Source organism: Ostrea edulis, chromosome 9 (genome assembly GCF_947568905.1).
Source record: "Ostrea edulis chromosome 9, xbOstEdul1.1, whole genome shotgun sequence".
Classification (NCBI taxonomy): domain Eukaryota; kingdom Metazoa; phylum Mollusca; class Bivalvia; order Ostreida; family Ostreidae; genus Ostrea; species Ostrea edulis.
Window position 1 is genome coordinate 37,826,181 of NC_079172.1, and position 21,369 is coordinate 37,847,549.

The window sequence follows — 21,369 nt, forward strand, 5'->3', positions numbered from 1 at the left end:
AACCCGGCTGACCACTACACATGTAAATATCTTCATGCGAGCATAACATTACTTTCCTTTTCCCTCCTATGGCCAGAGGCCTTACCTTTTCTTCAGGCTTCACGCCTTACCTGGGGCATTGAGGGCTTACCTTATCTTGAGGCCTGACGACTTTTTTCTTCCTCTTTCTGTGCTGCACTAACCCTATTCTTCTGTCTTTCTCCTACAAAATGACAACAGTGTGTTCTGAAGCTGTAAACCTCCACAAAGCCCCTGCTCCACCCCCCACCCCCCTACCCCACCCCACAATATATCTGCATCTGTTCTAGTCTACATACAAATACACACAAACACATTTATAAACATCAGAAAACATTTACTGACAGACTTACTAACAAAGCCAAGCAAAAAACACTATCTCTTGCTGACAGAGTTAATAAAGTCAAGGCACAATGCTGACTTTAACTGATCTACATATCTAAAAGTGTACCAGATTTTATTTCTATTGAATACAACCCATAAGTATAAAGTAAATTACCACAAAAATCAAACTTTCAACATAAAATGCCTGTATTACATAACAAAATAACACTATCAACTCATCATACATTTACAGATAATTTGTCAAAAAGACAATTATCACTCCACAACGATACAGTTGTCCATTATTTCAATAAATCTTTGGCTCAGCTGAACTAAAAATATGATTACTACCTCAATTTCACTATCCTCCATTGCAAAAGGTCAAAAGACAAGACATAACAAGATATTTTTCATTTCTGTGCAAATCACGTTGCACAAATGCTCACACTAAGGAAGTACATGCAATGAGAGTTAAAACACAAAGGGGTGTTTAATCAACTTCCTGGAAATGAGGAATATTCTCTGAATGATTGAGTAATTCATCAATCTGAAACAAAATCAAATTAGAGCATTAACCACTCAGATGTCACTAGAGTTAGTGATCTTCAGACGGATGTCACTAGAGTTAGTGATCTTCAGACAGATGTATTTAGAGTTAGTGATCTTCAGACAGACGTATCTAGAGTTAGTGATCTTCAGACAGATGTATTTAGAGTTAGTGATCTTCAGACAGATGTCACTAGAGTTAGTGATCTTCAGACAGATGTATTTAGAGTTAGTGATCTTCAGACAGATGTCACTAGAGTTAGTGATCTTCAGACAGATGTATTTAGAGTTAGTGATCTTCAGACAGATGTCACTAGAGTTAGTGATCTTCAGACAGATGTATCTAGAGTTAGTGATCTTCAGACAGATTATCTAGAGTTAGTGATCTTCAGACAGATTATCTAGAGTTAGTGATCTTCAGACAGATGTATTTAGAGTTAGTGATCTTCAGACAGGTGTATTTAGAGTTAGTGATCTTCAGACAGATGTATCTAGAGTTAGTGATCTTCAGACAGATGTATTTATAGTTAGTGATCTTCAGACAGATGTATCTAGAGTTAGTGATCTTCAGACGGATGTCACTAGAGTTAGTGATCTTCAGACAGATGTATTTAGAGTTAGTGATCTTCAGACGGATGTCACTAGAGTTAGTGATCTTCAGACAGATGTATCTAGAGTTAGTGATCTTCAGACAGATGTATTTAGAGTTAGTGATCTTCAGACAGATGTATCTAGAGTTAGTGATCTTCAGACAGATGTCACTAGAGTTAGTGATCTTCAGACAGATGTATCTAGAGTTAGTGATCTTCAGACAGATTATCTAGAGTTAGTGATCTTCAGACAGATTATCTAGAGTTAGTGATCTTCAGACAGATGTATTTAGAGTTAGTGATCTTCAGACAGATGTATCTAGAGTTAGTGATCTTCAGACAGATGTATTTATAGTTAGTGATCTTCAGACAGATGTATCTAGAGTTAGTGATCTTCAGACGGATGTCACTAGAGTTAGTGATCTTCAGACAGATGTATTTAGAGTTAGTGATCTTCAGACGGATGTCACTAGAGTTAGTGATCTTCAGACAGATGTATCTAGAGTTAGTGATCTTCAGACAGATGTATCTAGAGTTAGTGATCTTCAGACAGAATCTGCAGTAAGCAAGTTTCAGACAGAATTCTAAGTTAGTAATTTTTCAGACATCAACTGGAGTTTGTAATTTTCAGACAGAATCTGGAATCTGTGACCTCTACAGAAATTTCAACAAAAAATTGTTGTGCACGAATTACATATAAATATTTTCATGTGAATTGTAAATGTACAGTTTTTATATAATTCACTTTCATTCAATGCCAGTTTATTCCACTTTAAAATGATGAAATAATTTGAATAAAGTATTCTTAAAAACTTGGCAAGGAAATTCAATTTTTCAGACATCAAATGGAGTTTGTAATTTTCAGACAGAATCTGGAATCTGTGACCTCTACAGAAATTTCAACAAAAAATTGTTGTGCACGAATTACATATAAATATTTTCATGTGAATTGTAAATGTACAGTTTTTATATAATTCACTTTTATTCAATGCCAGTTTATTCCACTTTAAAATGATGAAATAATTTGAATAAAGTATTCTTAAAAACTTGGCAAGGAAATTCAATTTCTCTCTTTCTTTATCATTTCTATACAGTATATACAAGTAAAAAAAGCCAAAAGAGTCAGAAAAAGCAGAATTTGAAATTGAGGCCAAACTGTTCCTTCTCATCTTGACCCAAAGTGTTCTGTTATCAACCCAAACCATCATTCTTTGTCTTCAATTGTTCTGTTTTTGATTAGAACCATTCTTTTCAAACCTATCAACATTCATTCCCCAATAAAGACATTCATTTCTAAACTGTCCAGTGTATGTTCACAATTCCACTGGTGTAGTAATACGCTTCAGGGCCCGTCCCTGTACACTAAACCAATCAAGAGTCCCTGTAGATTTCTATAAAGCCTGGCCCCTTTTTAATTACCTGTGTACTGAGTTTTAGAACCTCCAGGGCCTTCTCTCGGTCGGCCTGGCCCTTTTTTATTACCTGTACACTAAGTTTTAGAGCCTCCAGGGCCTTCTCTTGGTCAGCACACTTCCGTTTCAGCTCCACACAGTGCTGGGTTTGTAGCTCTAGTGTTCCCTTCTCCAATTTCTCCTGAGAAAGCTGCTGAATCAGCTGTTTTATTCTCTTCTTATTCTGGTCACATTGGTCCTTCTATAAAGAGCATGGATCATCCAAATTAATATGGAAGGGATAAAAGACGTAACCATGTACTATTCATCAAACTATAAAAGTTATTCGGTGCCTTATAATGGACCTAACAGTAGATGTGACACTAGGGCACAAAAGTAGGGACTGACAATGGGGCCTGACAGTAGGGTCTAGAAGTAGAGTTTAATGGTAAGACCTGATAGCTGAACCTGGTAGAAAAGCCATAGAAAAACCATAGGATTTGGCTGTTGGACCCAACTGTACAGCCTGGTGTTTGGACCTGATAATAAGGCCTGGCATAAGGCTATGCAGTAGGGCTTAACATTAAGGCCTGAAAGTAGGGCCTGGTATCTTCAAGACTCCTTTAGTTGACGTACAGTTTATCAATATGTAGGTGGATAAAAATCACCAGAAGCCATCTGCTAATTTGAAATCACAAGGTCATGTGTCAAGGTCAAATTGATATCCTATAGATTTAGGTCACTGAGACAATGATCACAATCACAAACAAGAGGCCCATGGGTCACATCGCTCACCTGAGTCACCTTGGCCCATATCTGAAGACTTTCCATATATATTTGCATGTAAAACCTTAGTCCCTATTGTGACCCCAACCTACCCCTGGAGGCCATGATTTTTACAGACTTCAATCTGCACTATGTCAGAAAGCTGTCATGTAAATGACAACTTCTTTGCCCAATGGTTCTTGAGAAGAATATTTTTAAAGATTTTCCCTATATATTTGTATATAAAACTTTGATCCCCCCATGTGGTCCCATCATACCCCCGGGTACCATGATTTGAACAAACTTGAATCTGCACCATGTCAGGAAGCTTTCAAGTAAATATCAGCTTTTCTGGCTCAGTGGTTCTTGAGAAGAAGATTTTTAAAGATTTTCCCTATATATTTGTATGTAAAACTTTGATCAGACAGACAGACGACGGACAACGACGAACAACAGGCAATCAGAAAGCTCACTTGAGCTTTCAGCACAGGTGAACTAAAAACTCATTACTGGCATATACATCAACCGTGGATGACTTTTATGACATCTTTTAGTCTACAGCCTGCTTTCATATTACTCTGAAATGGAACATTTCATTCTGATCACAATTTACAGTTACCCGTATTCTAGAATTGTTACCGTTTTCTTATGTTCCTCTACTGTATTTTGCAGCTGGTCCTTCAGACTGCGGTTAATGTTCGTCAGCTCCATATTCTTTTCCAGAAACCTCCTGTTCTTCTCGTTGAGTGGTTTCAGTTTCTGTTCCAAGGCCTTTATATTGTGGTGCTAAAAATAAACATATAACAATTTATTATACCTCAGAATGTATTTGCTATATAAATGTTAGATGAATGAATTTGCTATTTCTTCTGGATAACACTAGCCTTGAAATAGTTTCTGAACTATCTCACCCAAGATGGAAATAGTCTCGAAACTATTTACCGGATGCTATATTTTCCCGCGTTTCTTTTCTGTGACGTCAAAGTCTGATAGTTTACCACTTGGATCACCTCAGTCGATTCCATCTAGGCTAATGCCGAATGTTAGTTTACTTCATTTTGGTATGTCCGACAAAAGTAAAGTCTACCTCGGTATAATAAAACACTTATTTACTGCATTTCACTCATACACTGCAGAGATTTCATCTGCTTAGGTGAATCGCCATAAATTTTAACCTATGCATTGCACTGAAGGTTGTAGCAGTGAGGGTTCAATTCGCCTACCACAACACAGGACCTCTGTTTCTAGTGTAACAGGAAGGAAGAAAATGCAACAAACCAGACCAGGATTCGAGCCTGGGCCCCTTGAATCTCCAGTCAGGTGTTCTACCAACTGAGCTAACTGGCAACCTGCAATCGTACCCGGCTGACAGCTACATTCCTCCCTCCTTAAATGCCTTCACACTTAAAAACATCAACCCAGGATCTTTATCCCCTGGCAGGCTTACCTGTCAGTTCCAGAGGCTGGTCAACAGCACCAAATGAAACAGGAACAGAGAAAATGCAATGGACCAGACCGGGATTAGGACCCGGGTTGCCTGAATCTCTATAGTCAGGTGCTCTCTCAACTGAGCTATCTGGCCACCAGTGATCGAACCTAGCTGACCGCTACACTAGTCATATTGTGAGACCCATGACTTTCACTTCTTATAAATGTTGGGCACTTGGTGAAAAAATATGTACAGTTGCTGCCCATGTTAAACGTTTTAAGTATGATACAGCACCGGGGATCAAGAATTGTACCTTGAACCTCCCAAGTTACAAAGCAAAAATCCGAACCACTAGGCTGCCATCACCAATGTCTTTGATAGATTTTGTGAAAATAAAATTTCTCTGCAATTAATTATTTACTGCCATAAAATAATTAATGTTTCAGCCATTGCTTTCAAAAACTTTGTATGTCAAAATTACAACAAAAGGTTGCAGGATAGATTGTCTGAATTTTGAAATGTTTGTGGTGATTTTTACATAATGCACAAAACTGTTTTAATAATTCTGAAAAAAAACAAGAGGCCCAAGGGCCTAGAATCGCTCTTCTGATAAATTATACAACCCCACCACTTCTATTCTTAGCCTCTTAGTATTCTAAATCTTTAGTTAAATCCTAAGAATTCAAAAAAAGTAGGTCAATGTGACCTACTTTTTGGATCTGAATATTGAAATATAGCTGTCAAATTCCAATCGTAGGTCATGGTGACCTACTTTTTGGTCAGCGAACTCCGAACATGCAAGACCCATCAACTGACAAAATTTGATGACTGTAGGTCAAATAGTATCTGAAATATATAAATATAGCCGTCCAATTCCAAAAGTAGGTCAAGGTGACCTACTTTTTGGTAGAAACCCTTCGAACATGCAAGACCCAACAACTGACAAAGTTTGATGACTGTAGGTCAAATAGTATCTGAAATATATAAATATAGCCGTCCAATTCCAAAAGTAGGTCAAGGTGACCTACTTTTTGGTCGAAACCCTTCGAACATGCAAGACCCATCAACTGATCAAACTGTAGATCAAATAGTATCTGAAATATATAAATATACCGTCCAATTCCAAAAGTAGGACAAGGTGACCTACTTTTTGGTCAACACACTCCCTAGACTAAAGATGCATCAACTGTCAAAGTTTGATGATTGTAGGTCAATTAGTGACTGAAATATATAAATATAACTGTCAAATGCCAAAAGTAGGTCACAGTGACCTACTTTTTGGTCGATACACTCCGAAGACTCAAGATGCATCAACTGACAAAGTTTGATGATTGTAGGTCAAATAGTGTCTGAAATATAGTAATTTAGCTGTCAAATACCAAAAGTAGGTCACGGTGACCTACTTTTTGGTCGACACAAACCGAAGACTGAAGACGCATCAACTGACAAAGTTTGATGATCCTAGGTTTTACAGTGCCCAAAATATGCATCTAAAATTGAAAATGTGAAATTTGAGTATCTGCAAAATTCAAAAAGTAGGTCACTGTGACCTACTTTTTTATAAATATGTTTCAAGGCCTCAAGATGCATCAACTTACAAGATTTGATGATTCTAAACCTCTCGGTATTTGAAATAACAACTTAAAATATATCTATAAATGATAAGCCATAAAATTCAGAAAGTAGGTCACGGTGACCTATTTTTCAGTTGACGCATTTCAAGGTCCCATGATCCACCAACTGACAAGTTTTGATGATCATAGGCTTCAAAGTGTCCAAGATATGCATCAAAATTAATTTTAAAATAAATACCTGCAAAATTCAAAAAGTAGGTCACCATGACCTACTTTTGAGACAACTTGACACAAGGTCCTAAGATGCATCAACTGTCAAAATTTGATGATCCTAGTCCTTATAATGACTAAAATATCAAAGATTTAAGGAAATATAAATTTAGGTCAACTTTGAAGTGACCTTGAGACCACGCCCTTTGCCCCAGGGTAATGCCTTGAACAATTTTTAATCTACAACATATCCTCATCCTTATGTGTAAGTTTGGTGATAATCTGCCCAGTGGTTCTTGAGAAGAAGATTTTTTAGCAACCACTACTTTTGTTTGTATTTTCCTGATTATCTCCCCTTGTTAAAGGGTCACATCCCTCTATTTAGTATGTATGAAAGCCCTTGGGCCAATGATACCCTGTAACAAATTTGAAAAAAATTGGCCAAGGGGTTCTTGAGTTATAGCCCTTTTTCTAAAAAGTTTACGCACACCGCACAAATGGCCATAGCATTAGGCTCTTTGAGCCTTCGGCTCAGAAGAGCTAAAAACCATGAACTTGCCAACTAATGCTCATCAATTTTGCATTAATATTCTCTGAACCATTTTGATCTAGTTCTCTACAATTGGTTCCCATACCTGACTAATGTTCTCCTGTGCCAGACTCTCATTGGACTGTTGTAGTTTTCTGAGCTCCATTTCCAGTGTACCTACCACCTGAAGGGAATGTGTCAAAATATGAAATACTGGTCGGGTTTTAGGATTTTTTCTCTTTTAAGTACTGCATGGTGACTATCTTTGAAATATATTTAAGATTTGCATATTTTTATCCATTTCTTTGCGATTTATTTAATGCTTATATAATCATCTCATTGTAAAAGAATATTTTTCGAAAATGTTCGTATTGAAATCAAGAATTTTCATTTAGTGTAATACATAAACATTTTGTACGCAAGATTTCTAGATTTTGCTACAGTCAACACAGTGATTCATTGTTTGTTGGAACATGTACCTTATGAAATAAAATACAACAATTTCAGAGATAGACTACATTTGATAACAAAATCTCTCTCCCTCTCTGTCTCCATATCTCCTTCTCTCTCTGTCACTGTCTCCCTCTACCTTCTCTCTCTTCTCTCTTTCTCTGTCTCTCTTTCTCTCTCTCTCCTTACAGTAGACAATTGTCTGGATTGACTGGTCCCACCAGTTCCCTCCATTGGTTCCCAGCCCCTATCACATTCTAGCCACCTAGAATCATCATTTATGTCTGGCACGGCATAGTCTCGATTCTTAAGTTTTTCTATCTGAAAAACGAATATTAGAACTTGATTCCCATTCTGGTCCCATGAATGCAGTATCGCTATCTTTCGTCCTTTAGCAGTATGAGAGCTTGTAGTTAAAATATGTGTACACTGAGTTGTTTGATTAACTATAGTATGTTTTAACGTAGTTCCACCTGTGACGTCATAATATTTTGCAAAGTCAATGACTTAATAAGATGCATGCATGACAGGACTATAAATTTTGTTGGAGTCTTTTTCAATAGTTATTGTAAAAAATCTTGTTAACCATAAAATATTTCAAGTCTATGTTATATATAAATGATCAATTATATGTTTCAAAATATTGAATCCAAGGGCAGTAACTCTGGGTTTTTTCCCAATTATTTATCAAGTCCATTATGCAATGGACTTCCTTTGTTTTTCACAAACATTTTGTACATTTTTTAAAGGAACAGTTTCATGAAATTGTTATGAATAGTAGTATATTGTTTTAACAAGTTTCTGTGAAATTTTGAAAATGCTGTATAAGAAAACTTGTAATTTTCTGATGTTGATAACAGGTATACGTGTGCTAATTGATAAAAAATTTATTAATACCGCACATACTTATATTTTATCATTTTTATTTGTTACTATATAAGATATATCATTTGAAGAATCAACAATCAAATATAAGATTGAACCGATAATTCTAGAGGGGAGGAATTACCTTATTGATAAGTATGTATAATTTATTTTAAAAATTGCTAGAGAGTAATTCTTGATAAAGTGAAATATATAATCCCCCTGCATTTTTCTTACAGGATATGAGAGTTGACTCTAGTTTAACTGAGTAAAACTTGACACCTCATGCGAGGTCAGATTGTGTATTTTGCATGTATGTATCATCTTATGTGTCTCACAAGTTTCATTTGCCTAAAATTATGTGTATGTTTTGCTTGTCCAAATTCCAAAAATGGACTCTTAAATGCTACACATTGGGTACCAAGTTACATAATGATATATATTATTCTTTACATTTCCCAAGTTTCAAAAAAATTGATATAGACGTATATGTTAATTGCTTGGAATTCCGACAGAGACGAAAGTAGAATGTAAATAAAAACAAGATGTGTTAATGAAACACTGATTTCCAAACTCTAGGGTCATGAGGTCAAAATTCTGGTACCAAAAGAAAGGTCTTGTCACAATAAGGAATACACATGTCAAATATGAAAGCCCAGCTATCACAGACGATTTGAAAGTCAAGGCTAAGGTTATTGCTGACAAAGAGACAGGCAAACGGACAGACTAAAAAGTTACTATAGGATTAAACATTCTTTTTGAAGAATTTATCGATGTGTAAACTCCGGACAATTTACTCACAAACTGAATAAAAGTGCAAAGCACTTTTATGTTAAGTTTGTTAGTAAAATGTCCGGAGTTTACACATCGATAAATTCTTCTAAAAGAATGTTTGATTCTTATAATTCCAATTCATTCACTTTATTAACGATTGCAAAAATTTGAATAGTTTCCCCGCATTATGTTATTTGTTTTCAGGCGTGTATGACTACATTGCGTTTTTGGATTTATTGATGTATAAACTCTTGTTCAGCTTTATTTTTGTCCAATCAAAACAATTGTAATAAATAACATTGGAATTATAGGGGCATAAAAATAAATTTCAATGTTGAAAATACATGAGGGTATAAACAGTAATACTTTGCATGAAGCGCTTATACACAATTCATGAATTATGCCAGCATGAAGCATTGCAGTTCATACCTACATGTATTTTCAAAATTCAGATTTATTTCTTAAACATAGTGATATATATACATGATGTATATATATACACCTCATATTTCACTCAGTTCTGAGGCAGGCCAATTTAAATTCCTTTATAGCTGTACGTGTTATCTGGCTGTGGCGATCAGCCTGATAATTTAACTCTCTATACAAACACTGAAAAAGATGTTACTGGTATCATCTCATAAAACATTCAGTTGATCTGAATTCACATGTAACCAGAACCACTAAAACAGGGGCAGTAACTCAGTTGATCAAATGCCTCCAAAAATCTGTACACTGTCTCTAGAAAAAGTTCGACCCAGGTGAGGGGATTCCTGAATTATGGACAACACTTTGAAATGATAACACCAGTAAAATGTTTATAATTCATTAATGATATAGGTTTGTTTTTATATTGTAATTGATTACAAATATCAAATTCTACAAAATGAGTTTGTGAAACACTGATGACCTTGGATTACAACAAAGTGGGACTAGGTCAAAGACTATGGTTACAATCGAAATGTTTTGCCACAAGAAATACACATACCAGATATGAAAGCTCTACCTCTTATGGTGTAAAAGATATGACCAACGTTAATGTTTTTGGCTAAAGTTTTTTTTTTGCTACAGACAAACACAGCTAGGCAAACAACAAACAATAGGCCCATGGGCCACATCGCTCACCTGAGTCACCTTGGCCCATATCTGAAGACTTTCCATATATATTTGCACGTAAAACTTTAGTCCCTATTATGGCCCCAACTACCCCTGGAGGCCACGATTTTTGCAAACTTGAATCTACACTACGTCAGAAAGCTTTCATGTAAATGTCAACTTCTTTGGCCCAATGGTTCTTGAGAAGAAGATTTTTAAAGATTTTCCCTATATTTGTATGTAAAACATTGAACCCCTCCTCCCACTTGTAGCCCCATCCTACTCCCCGGGGGCCATGATTTGAACAAACTTGAATCTGCACTATGTCAGAAAGTTTTCTTGTAAATATCAGCTTTTCTGACTCAGTGGTTGTTGAGAAGAAGATTTTAACAATATATATGTGTATGTAAAACTTTGATCCCCCTTGTGGCTCCATCCTACCCCCGGGGCCATGATTGGAACAAACTTGAATCTGCACCATGTCAGAAAGTTTTCATGTAAAAATCAGCTTTTCTGGCTTAGTGGTTCTTGAGAAGAAGATTTTTAAAGATTTTTCCTATAAATTTGTATCTAAAACTTTGATCCCCTATTGTGGCCCCATCCAACCCCCGGGGCCCAGGATTTGAAGAAACTTGAATCTGCATTATGTCAGGAAGTTTTCATGTAAAAATCAGCTTTTCTGGCTTAGTGGTTCTTGAGAAGATTTTTATGGATTTTTCCTATATATTTGTACGTAAAACTTTGATCCCCTATTGTGGCCCCATCCAACCCCCGGGGCCCATGATGTGAACAAACTTGAATCTGCATTATGTCAAGAAGCTTTCATGTAAATCTCAGCTTTTCTGCCTTAGTGGTTCTTGAGAAGAAGATTTTTAAAGTTTTTCCCTATATATTTGTATGTAAAACTTTGATCCCCCCCTTGTGGCCCCATCCTACCCCCGGGGGCCATGATTTGAACAAACTTGAATCTGCACTATGTCAGAAAGTTTTCATGTAAAAATCAGCTTTTCTGGCTCAGTGGTTCTTGAGAAGAAGATTTTTAAATGACCCCACCCTATTTTTGCATTTTTGTGATTATCTCCCCTTTGAAAGGGACATGGCCCTTCATTTGAACAAACTTGAAAGCCCTTCACCCAAGGATGCTTTTGGCCAAGTTTGGTTGAAATTGGCCCAGTGGTTCTGGAGAAGAAGTCGAAAATGTAAAAAGTTTACAGACGGACAGAAAGACGGACGACGGACAAAATGTGATCAGAAAAGCTCACTTGAACCTTCAGTTCAGGTGAGCTAAAAACTACATGAATGCCCAATTCCAGGGGCATAATAAAAAAATGTAACAAAGTGTAAAGTGTTATCAAAATTGAAACAAGAGGCCCATGGGCCTAGAATCGCTCTTCTGATACATTGTAGAACAGGCAAAAATTCTCACTAACCAAGATTCATCAATTAACAAAGTTTGATGATGTTAAGTCAAATAGTACCTGAAAATTTAAATGTAACTGTCCAAAAGTAGGTCACGGTGACCTACTTTTGGTCGACGCACTGAAGACTCAAGATGCATCAACTGACAAATCAAATAGTATTCAAATATAGCCGTCAAATTCCAAAAGAAGGCCACAGTGACCTACTTTTTGGTCGACACACTCCAAAGACTCAAGATGCATCAACTGACAAAGTTTGATAATTGAAGTCAAATAGTATCTGAAATATTCAGATATAAACGTCAAATTCCAAAAGTAGGTCACAGTGACCTACTTTTTGGTCGACACACTCTGAAGACTCAAGACCCATCAACTGACAAAGTTTGATGATTGTAAGTCAAATAGTATCTGAAATATTCAAATATGGCCGTCAAAATTAAAAAATAGGTCACGGTGACCTACTTTTTAGTCAACACACTCTGACGACTCAACATGCATCAACTGACAAAGTTTGATAATTGTAAGTCATATAGAATCTGAAATATTAAAATATAGCCGTCAAATTCAAAAAGTAGGTCATGGTGACCTACTTTTTGGTCAACAAACTATGAAGACTCAAGATGCATCAACTGACAAAGTTTGATGATCCTAGCTTTCATAGTGTCCAAAATATGCATCTAAAATTGAAAATGTGAAATTTGAATGTCTACAAAATTCAAAAGTAGGTCACTGTGACCTACTTTTTTATAAATATGTTTCAAGGCCTCTAGACGCATCAACTTACAAGGTTTGATGATTCTAAACCTCTCGGTATCTGAAATAACCTAAAATGTATTCATAAATGATTAGCCATAAAATTCAGAAAGTAGGTCATGGTGACATACTTTTTACATGATGCAGTTCAAGGTCCCATGATCCATCAACTGACAACTTTTGATGATCATAGGCTCAAAAGTGTCCAAGATATGCATCAAAATCCATTTAATAATAATTACCTGCGAAATTCAAAAAGTAGGTCATCATGACCTACTTTTGAGACAACATGATATTAGGTCCTAAGATGCATCAACTGACAAAATTTGATGATCCTAGTCCTTATACTAAGCAAAATATCAAAGTTTTAACAAAACAAAATTTAAGGTCAACTTTGAAGTGACCTTGAGACCGCACCCTTTGCCCCAGGATGATGCCTTGAACAATTTTTTTTATCTACAACCTATCCTCATCCTTACGCATAAGTTTGGTGATAATTTGCCCAGTGGTTCTTGAGAAGATTTTTAAGCAACCACTACTTTTGTTTGCATTTTCCTAATTATCTCCCCTTGTTAAAGGGTCACAACCCTAATTTTAGTACAAATGAAAGCCCTTGGGCCAAGGATACCCTGTGACAAATTTGACAAAAATTGGCCAAGGGGTTCTTGAGATATAGCCCTTTTTCCAAAAAGTTGACGCACACCGCACCGCCAGACATATGACCATATGATTAGCTCTTTGAGCCTTCGGCTCAGAAGAGCTAATAAATTAATAAAAATGGAATATCCTGGGGTTTCAGTATGATTTGTCTGAGTAAATTAACAAAAAGGGCTTATTGATAATGCAAGAAAAATCTATCAGGGAAGTAGCAGAAATTGAATTGCTCTCCCAACTCAAACCCTTCTGACTTCTTCACTGCAATAACATGTTATAGTTCATGATCATATTGATATCTTTTATAGATTAAGACACCAGGGCACTCCCCTTTATAATCAACATGATGATTTTACAAATTTAAATTTTCATCTAAAGAATTCTGTGTGTTATTTAATTAATTCTAACATCTGATCAAAAAGTTATAATAAATGAGGAAAACTTGGAGCTGCTGTACATTATTATTATTAATAATTAAGCAGATTCCAAGATGTCAAGAGGTTTATTTTGGCAAAGTGATCAATCCGAATGAACTATGTATAACCCACACAGCATCCTGAACACCTCTTACAATGAGGAACTCTGCCAAGTATTTGGTTGTTTGGTTAAATTTTTCCAGTGTATATCAAAATATATCCATGATAAAAGTTTTTTTTATATCATTTATGATGTTTTAGTGAGTATTTGAAGGTATGTGTGTTAATGTCTCAGGATTTTTTATTTAATATAACACACATTTCATTTTGAAGCATTCAATAAGGGAAACATTCTATAATTGCTGGCAAGACATATTGCTGCAATGGATTGGACAGTGATCGATCTAAAGCGGGGACCCCACCCCCCACCCCACCCCATCCCCGAATCTCCAGTGATTATACACCTTTTGGTATTGCATACTAGTATCACAATTGAATGGGTATGGTCAAATTGGGGACCCCCTGAATTTCAATTCATCACATACCTATAGCTGTCAAATCACAATATTACATTGAAAATATGTGCATCTTTATAAATCACTTTTTATCAAGTCTGTAACAGGAAGGGAGAAAATGCTATGGACCAGAACGGGATTCGAATCCGGGCCCTCTGAATCTCTAGTCAGGTGCTCTACCAACTGACCTAACTGTCCACTGGCGATCGAACCCAGCTGACTGCTACATTCCTCCCTCCTTAATTGTCTTCACACCTGAAGACATCAACCCAGGATCTTAATCCCCTGGCAGGCATTTTCACCTTTCAGTTCCAGGAGCTAGTCTATGGCACCAAATGGAACAGGAAGGGTGAAAATGCAATGAACCAGACTGTGATTTGAACCCAGGCCCCCTGAATCTCTAGTCAGGTGCTCTACCAACTGAGCTATCTGGCCACCGACGCTCGAACCCAGCTAGCTGACCATTACAAGTCAAACATAAGCTTGCAACTCACATGTTAACTCAGTATTTTAATTCACAGAACATTTCTACTATTATAACAATCAAACGTGACACAACTTATACAAAGACGTTTTCATATTTTAGAACAACCCGAAGAGCATCAAAATATGAGTTCCACTGATTCAGAAATGTCTAAGAGTTATGCAATTTACACATGTCCGTGATTTTGGAGAGTTGCTCATGATGCAAATTCCCAAGTGTATGTCTAGATAACAGTTCAGATAAAAAAAAATAACTGCTGCACCAAGATCTTCACACTTAGCTCTGAATCAGAGACAGCTAGCATTAGGACAGCTAGCTAGCATTAGACGTGTTGACTAGATCTTGTTTACATGGTAATGTAACACATATGTACTGTTTGGCAAATGATAATTCATATTGTACCACCCAGTCCCAGACTGACCTCACCTACTGAATCAGGTTAATTACAGGACATCTCACCAGTAATATTCATCCATTTAATCTACTTGGTAATGTGCAGACGAATTTACTCACATTTGCACAATTTAGCAATCAATTAAGACAACAATATTTCATTACAGACTGATGATTCATCACAGAAACTGTCTGTAGGACCCCAAGTGTAGATCTATACGTGAGAGTGAGGGGGGGGGGGGGGGGGGGGGGGTCCAGAGTCGAGTCAAGATCCCCTTTCCTGAAATTGGTCAGATACATATTTTGGCCTATTCATATGCATATTTTATAGTTGTCAAATTTTATATGTTAGCCCCGGCCCCTAAGAACTGGTTGCAAAACTAATCCTGGATTATTATATAGCTGCAATCAAACATTTTTAGTATTGTTAAGAAATAAGGTATCATTTAAAAATATTTATCGGGATATAAATACGGGTTGGTCACGTGATCAAATTCCATAAAGCCCAAAGGGCTTTATGGAAAATTTGATCATGTACCAACCCGTATTTATATCCCGATAAATATTTTTAAATGATACCTTATTACTTATATTTACATTTTTGGTCGGTAACATTACTGAATTGTGTTAACAACACGTTTCCATACATTTCAAATTGTTGACGTCCACAACGAAGCGTCATAGATGTTCAAAATGACGACAACACAAAACAAAGTTCTATAAAATGAAGAACTGTTTTAATTATTAAGACGCTAGAAAGCAAGTATATCAACATATACTTATACATTAACTCGGGAGTATATAATGGAAAACTCTTCCATATGTCTAATTTCAGGGGGTGGGGGAATTATGATTTAAACGGGGATGCGCAGTGTTACACTTAAAAGTTGTGATGCGCTTTGACTTTTGAAAAGTGAAGACGTTGAAGACCGCCTTTGAAAGATATTCTGTGGATATTACGGAGTTAACAGAAGACTGAGATGGAGGAACATGAAGAACAGGGCGGCAGTCGTCAGGTGTAGGCAAATCATTTATAGACAGGACAGAGGACGCAGCTCGGATGAATCTCCGGAAAGAACTGAACATCGCAGAGAATGTGGAACTGCACGAAGGTAAGGGACGGTTTGGATTTGGATATGTAATTATTGATAAACATGAGCTCACTGAACGCTTCTTTTGACTCGATAATTTTTTGTAATAGGTTTTTAACGACGCCTCGCTTCGATGTCCCGACATAAACTTGGAAACCGACATCAAGCACCTAGGCTGCTGTGGCACGGAAGCAGTGTGGTGTGTAGGTCTTAATGCACTTTGACGACTTATCGGCCATACATCCTGTGAATGACCTTTTTGCTAAAGCCTAATGTCATCGTCTAGCAGTAGGTACAATTCCGCATCACCGATGACCAGGGTGAAGTTGTAGCAGACGAAAGGCCTAGTAGGCTAGTAACTAAAGACATTGTTTACAGAAATGCTTTTATCAATTATTGATGAAAGTCCACTGCTTGGAATACAAATAAAACCGTAAATACATTTTGTGATGTTGATTTCATCTATTGAAAGATTTCTGTAGTAAGTGAGAGCGATTGCTAGATCATGTGTATTGCCTTAGTAAAAGTAGTACCTGTTACCTACTTTTAACAAATGTTCATACGCACAGCCGTGACCTCTGTTGACCCCGTAGATTTATCCAGAAATAAATACGTATTGCTCGTAATAGTGTTATGTAGGAGAAAACAGTTGCAAGTGTAAATATTATTATATAACACTGATCTAAATATGCATGATCATGTACAGGGAAAATAAAATCTGCCAAAAAATCAAACAAAACTTAGGAGGAAGGAATCATGAACAAATAATCAAGTACCATCGCATAAGGTGGGAACCCCAAAGTGGGGTATTTTCTTTTTATTTGGCCTTACATTTAGATTGCAATAGTGCTAATTCAAGTGAGCTGAGAAGGCATAGTGAGAAATACCGAATTCTTATCAAATATTAATTCACTGCTATTTTTCTAAATATTGGATATACATAGATTTAAAATGACATGATGGCCCAGATTCGACTTTTATCCTATGTCCAGGACAAATTGACCATCATGACTTGAGCCAATTTCTGCCCTGGGCAATTCAATATGACCACCATGACTTCACACGATCTCAACATCAAAACTTTACCTACTCAATCAAAGTCTACCGTATATACTCGCCTATAAGTCGGATTTTTTGGAGTTAAAAATAGGTCCAAAACCCTATATCTGACTTATAGGCGAATCCTAAGAAGATTAACATTTTTCTGGACAGCGTAATGTAGAGTATTTTATAAACAACTTCGTACTACGACGATTATCATGATTAACGTTGACTGGACATATTATCATTATTCATGTATTCTAAGATTATATGCATAAAGTACAAGTATTTACATATCTTAATGATTTTATTTATTTTAATTGTATATTATTGAAATTGATTTTTTGAGAAAATGAATCAATATCAGCAAAGTTCAGAAAGTATTTAAAACAGAGGTGAAAACATTAGATTCTTGAAAAAAGTTATACCGACTTATAAGCGGGTCAATGGCAAATCCCTCCAAAATAAAAAATAGCCAACAAAATATACAACTGACTTATAGTCGAACCGACCTATAGGTGAGTATATACGGTATGACAAAATGTCTAAGATTTGAAATTTTCAGTTTAGTACAAAATGACCATAACAACTCGACCCCCTCGCTGTCTCTAGCAGAAAATGACAACAAAGATTTAGAACACTTTCTCTCAAACACAAAATAACATACACATGAACATTTTAAAATGTCTGTTTTAATTTATTGGTAATTTTTTGAAAATTTCTATGTGGATCATTTTTTGTGTTGATGTTTAAGCTATAATAAAACAAGGATTATTAATATTCAGATTTCCTTTGATGAAAACTTCTTCAGCTATAATCATGTATTACAGTCAATGTCTGATCTTTGTTAATTAATTTGATCCTTAATTAGGTTGGAGTAAATGGAGATCATGTTACAATCACTTACTGACTGATATATAAACATATTTCATGAAGTTCAGCCAACAAAAATATATATAAACACATAAATATTGTGTAGTTGTGGACAAAAGCTTTATTATTTCATTCATTTAGGGTAGCTTTTTTATTGTGTTATACTCTTGTGAGAAAGCCGAAGGGATGGGTCATCCCATGAAGTTGACGACTTTCATTGTTCATGTCATTGGTTTTAGTGCTTTATATATCATTATATATCTCTAGAATTCACATGATCTACATGTGTTTTAGAGATACAACAATTTTGTGTATACATTTATAACAGTGTCATTGGTTTGAGTTCTTCTTCTTCTATACACACACATAGAATTATACAAATACATATATAAACAGGTGAAGATAACAAACGGTGATCTGAAACTCCTATAAAGAGTAGGCCAAACACAGACCCCTGGATATACAAGAAGTGGGAGTAGGTGTCTAAGAGGAGTAAGCATCCCCTGCTGATCGGTCACAATCGGTGCATACAAGTATATATACACACACATGTATACACACGTCTTTATAATATGCTATGAATATAATATAAATGCTTTGCAATAATGCTGTTGATGCTGATATAAATATTTTCCCTGGGTTCATTCATTCTTAAAAAAGAGAAACTGTATCGCACTTCCTCTATCACTCTTTGATCAATAAGAAATCAATAAATCAATATTTACTTACAATTTTAATGAGGTGTCCTAGAGTGGAATAAATGGGGAGGTGACACGGAGGGATTAATTGATTATCCGAGTAATTAACAGAACGACACGATTCCATCACGTAATTAATTAAATTAACCTGGGCAGAGGAAGGAGAACAGGTCTTCACTACAACAGTTCCTAGATGTTACTGAAGAGGCAATCTGGCTGATGTTTGATTCAGGGAGGGGTTGGGGAAATGCCAGGTCTTTAACGTAACACATTGAGGTATCAGGGGGGTCACCCCCATCAAAATCAGCATCTTGTAAACTAATTAAACTAATTCATTAAACAACAAACAGACTTGCTGAGTTGGAATGCTTACAAGATTGGAGTTAAGTTTGCTCGAAATTGCTTAGTTAATTGCATGGAGAGAGTGTTGACTTGTAAATCAAGTTTGAAGGTATTCACATTTTGCAATGTATACATGTATCCATGTATCTTTTTAAATAAGATTCAGATTCAAACAGATCACATCACAATAGTAATATATACGACAGAGAGAGAGAGAGAGAGAGAGAGAGAGAGAGGTGAAAGAGGGGGGGGAGAGTAGCAACTAATTAAACAGGTGGGTAGTCAGGTAGCTTCCCCTCCTGATCCACAGATAATTAATTAATTAATGCAATCATGTTGAATGTTCCCAGAAGTTGTCTGACTAATTACAATACAACGTGTTAGATTAGTGAGAAATTCCACAGATCAACAAAGAAATGCTGGAGGACGTCAGAGTTCCACGAAATGTTGCAGACACTGGCGGCAACTTAATTCCGAAACTCTTTGTACGAGATCTCTCCCACGAAAACTTTTAAAAACCCAAAATCATTTTACAGCAGCAACTGAGAGAGATGCTATTTATAACTACTGATGATGGAAACACACAGACTTCTCTTGTCTGTAGAAACAATGCCAACTCGCACACACGTGCAAAACCGTGCAGTACTGCTTACTACCAGTATGTACTTACGTGTGACTAGGCAATACAAACAGTAACACTCACCTATTGCTAGTGTATCAATATTAGTTCATCCTTGCTCCACACTAAGCCACATGGCAGGTCGCTTCACAGCCTTCAGCGCTACGGTCTACGGGAGTGATAATAGTCACCAAAAAAAAATAAAAACTAGTTATTATCCTGAATTAATGATCTTTGATGATCGTGTATAGAATTGTGGGCATCTAAATGTAACCGATAAATGATAACTCATACTACGTGGTACAAAATTAGACATTGCGCATTTGATTGACTAACTTAACCATTTGAGTTATTCCTCTTTTATCTTTTCGGCCTCCATGTAATCCACGCAAACTTCTTGAAAAAAAAACCTTTGACACTATTGGCCTAGTTGTTTCAGTTTTATGGTGCACGGAATTGAATAAGGGGACTACTTAACACTAATTAAAAATCTGAATCTGACGAAAAATATAAAATTCATCGTACAAGTTTCTGCAGATGTTTGCCGAGCAGTGCTAATAGGGCCTAGATATTGAAATTTTGTATTATTTGTTCTCGAATAATGTAAATAAAATCCATCACCAAAACCCGCTCTTTCCGTTGTTTTAAAAAAAAGGTACATCATATGTAGGGCAGCGGACGGGATCGAACAATGGGAATTAATGCCGATGGAGCGCCAAATTAACATAAACTCAAATTAATTATATGAAGATGTCATCAATGGTCAATAATTGCACGAAAGTTCAAGTAGATAGATCTCGGTGTTTTAAAACTTATTTACAACACTATTGTTTAAGGAATTAATGTGCGAATCAATGCTTTTGAAGAGAGCATCGCTTCAATTAAAGAGATCATTAATTCAATTGTAGATATGTTGAATTGCTGATATCTCTAATTAGATAGTTGCTCTCTCTGTAAGAATTATTGCGCACGTCAGATCAATTATTTCTCTAGTCATCGATTCGACGTGTGCATTAAATTAATGCGCGCATCATCTACTTTTAAAAATTGCTCTCTTAAATCGAGTTGCAACGCTCATCAATTCAATTGTTGGTGTTAATTTATTGGAAGAGAGCAACAATTCAATTATTGCGCGCACCAAAATCAACAAAATATAGCCTACTTAATGCTATTAATAATTAAATTAATGCACGCACTAATTCAGAATTGAAGATATTAAATAATTATTTGAAGAAACATTTAACTGAATTGTTGCACGCATCAAATTAATTGACGATATCTTCAAATAATTGAAATATATCTTCAATTATTTGTGTTTAATAATATCAATTTGGCGCTCCACAAAGGCCATGTAGATTTCATTAGGGTTTTTGATATGACGAATTTATATTTTCACTTTTATTTCAAATATAGATATCTAAGGAATCACTTTCTAGTTTGTTGGGTATGTGACGTAATTAAACGTGATAATTTATGCATTATAACGTCAGGCTTCGCCGTACCACATCCCCGACAA

The 21,369-nt window shown here is 36.0% G+C and overlaps 1 protein-coding gene and 1 long non-coding RNA gene across 7 annotated transcripts in view; one reads left to right on the top strand and one right to left on the bottom strand.

Moving 5' to 3' along the window:
- LOC125657744 (centromere protein F-like) overlaps positions 1-19,119 on the bottom strand; it is an 83,090-nt gene extending 63,971 nt beyond the window's left edge. For 5 of the 6 annotated variants that reach the window (XM_056149101.1, XM_056149099.1, XM_048888499.2 and 2 more), the window contains exons 1-6: positions 18,924-19,119; positions 8,016-8,147; positions 7,483-7,560; positions 4,274-4,420; positions 2,961-3,131; positions 131-202 (exon numbers count right to left, since the gene is read on the bottom strand). In XM_056149101.1, the coding sequence (XP_056005076.1) occupies positions 131-202; positions 2,961-3,131; positions 4,274-4,420; positions 7,483-7,560; positions 8,016-8,147; positions 18,924-19,019 (696 nt within the window). In that variant the 5' untranslated portion in view covers positions 19,020-19,119. The remainder of the gene's footprint in view (positions 1-130; positions 203-2,960; positions 3,132-4,273; positions 4,421-7,482; positions 7,561-8,015; positions 8,148-18,923) is intronic. The other variant, XM_056149102.1, reaches the window with a different exon arrangement.
- Positions 15,738-16,721, top strand: LOC130050127 (uncharacterized). Its single transcript, XR_008798533.1, has 2 exons — positions 15,738-16,301; positions 16,391-16,721. It is a non-coding gene; the product is annotated as an uncharacterized LOC130050127 (long non-coding RNA).
- Positions 19,120-21,369: the final 2,250 nt, after the last annotated feature.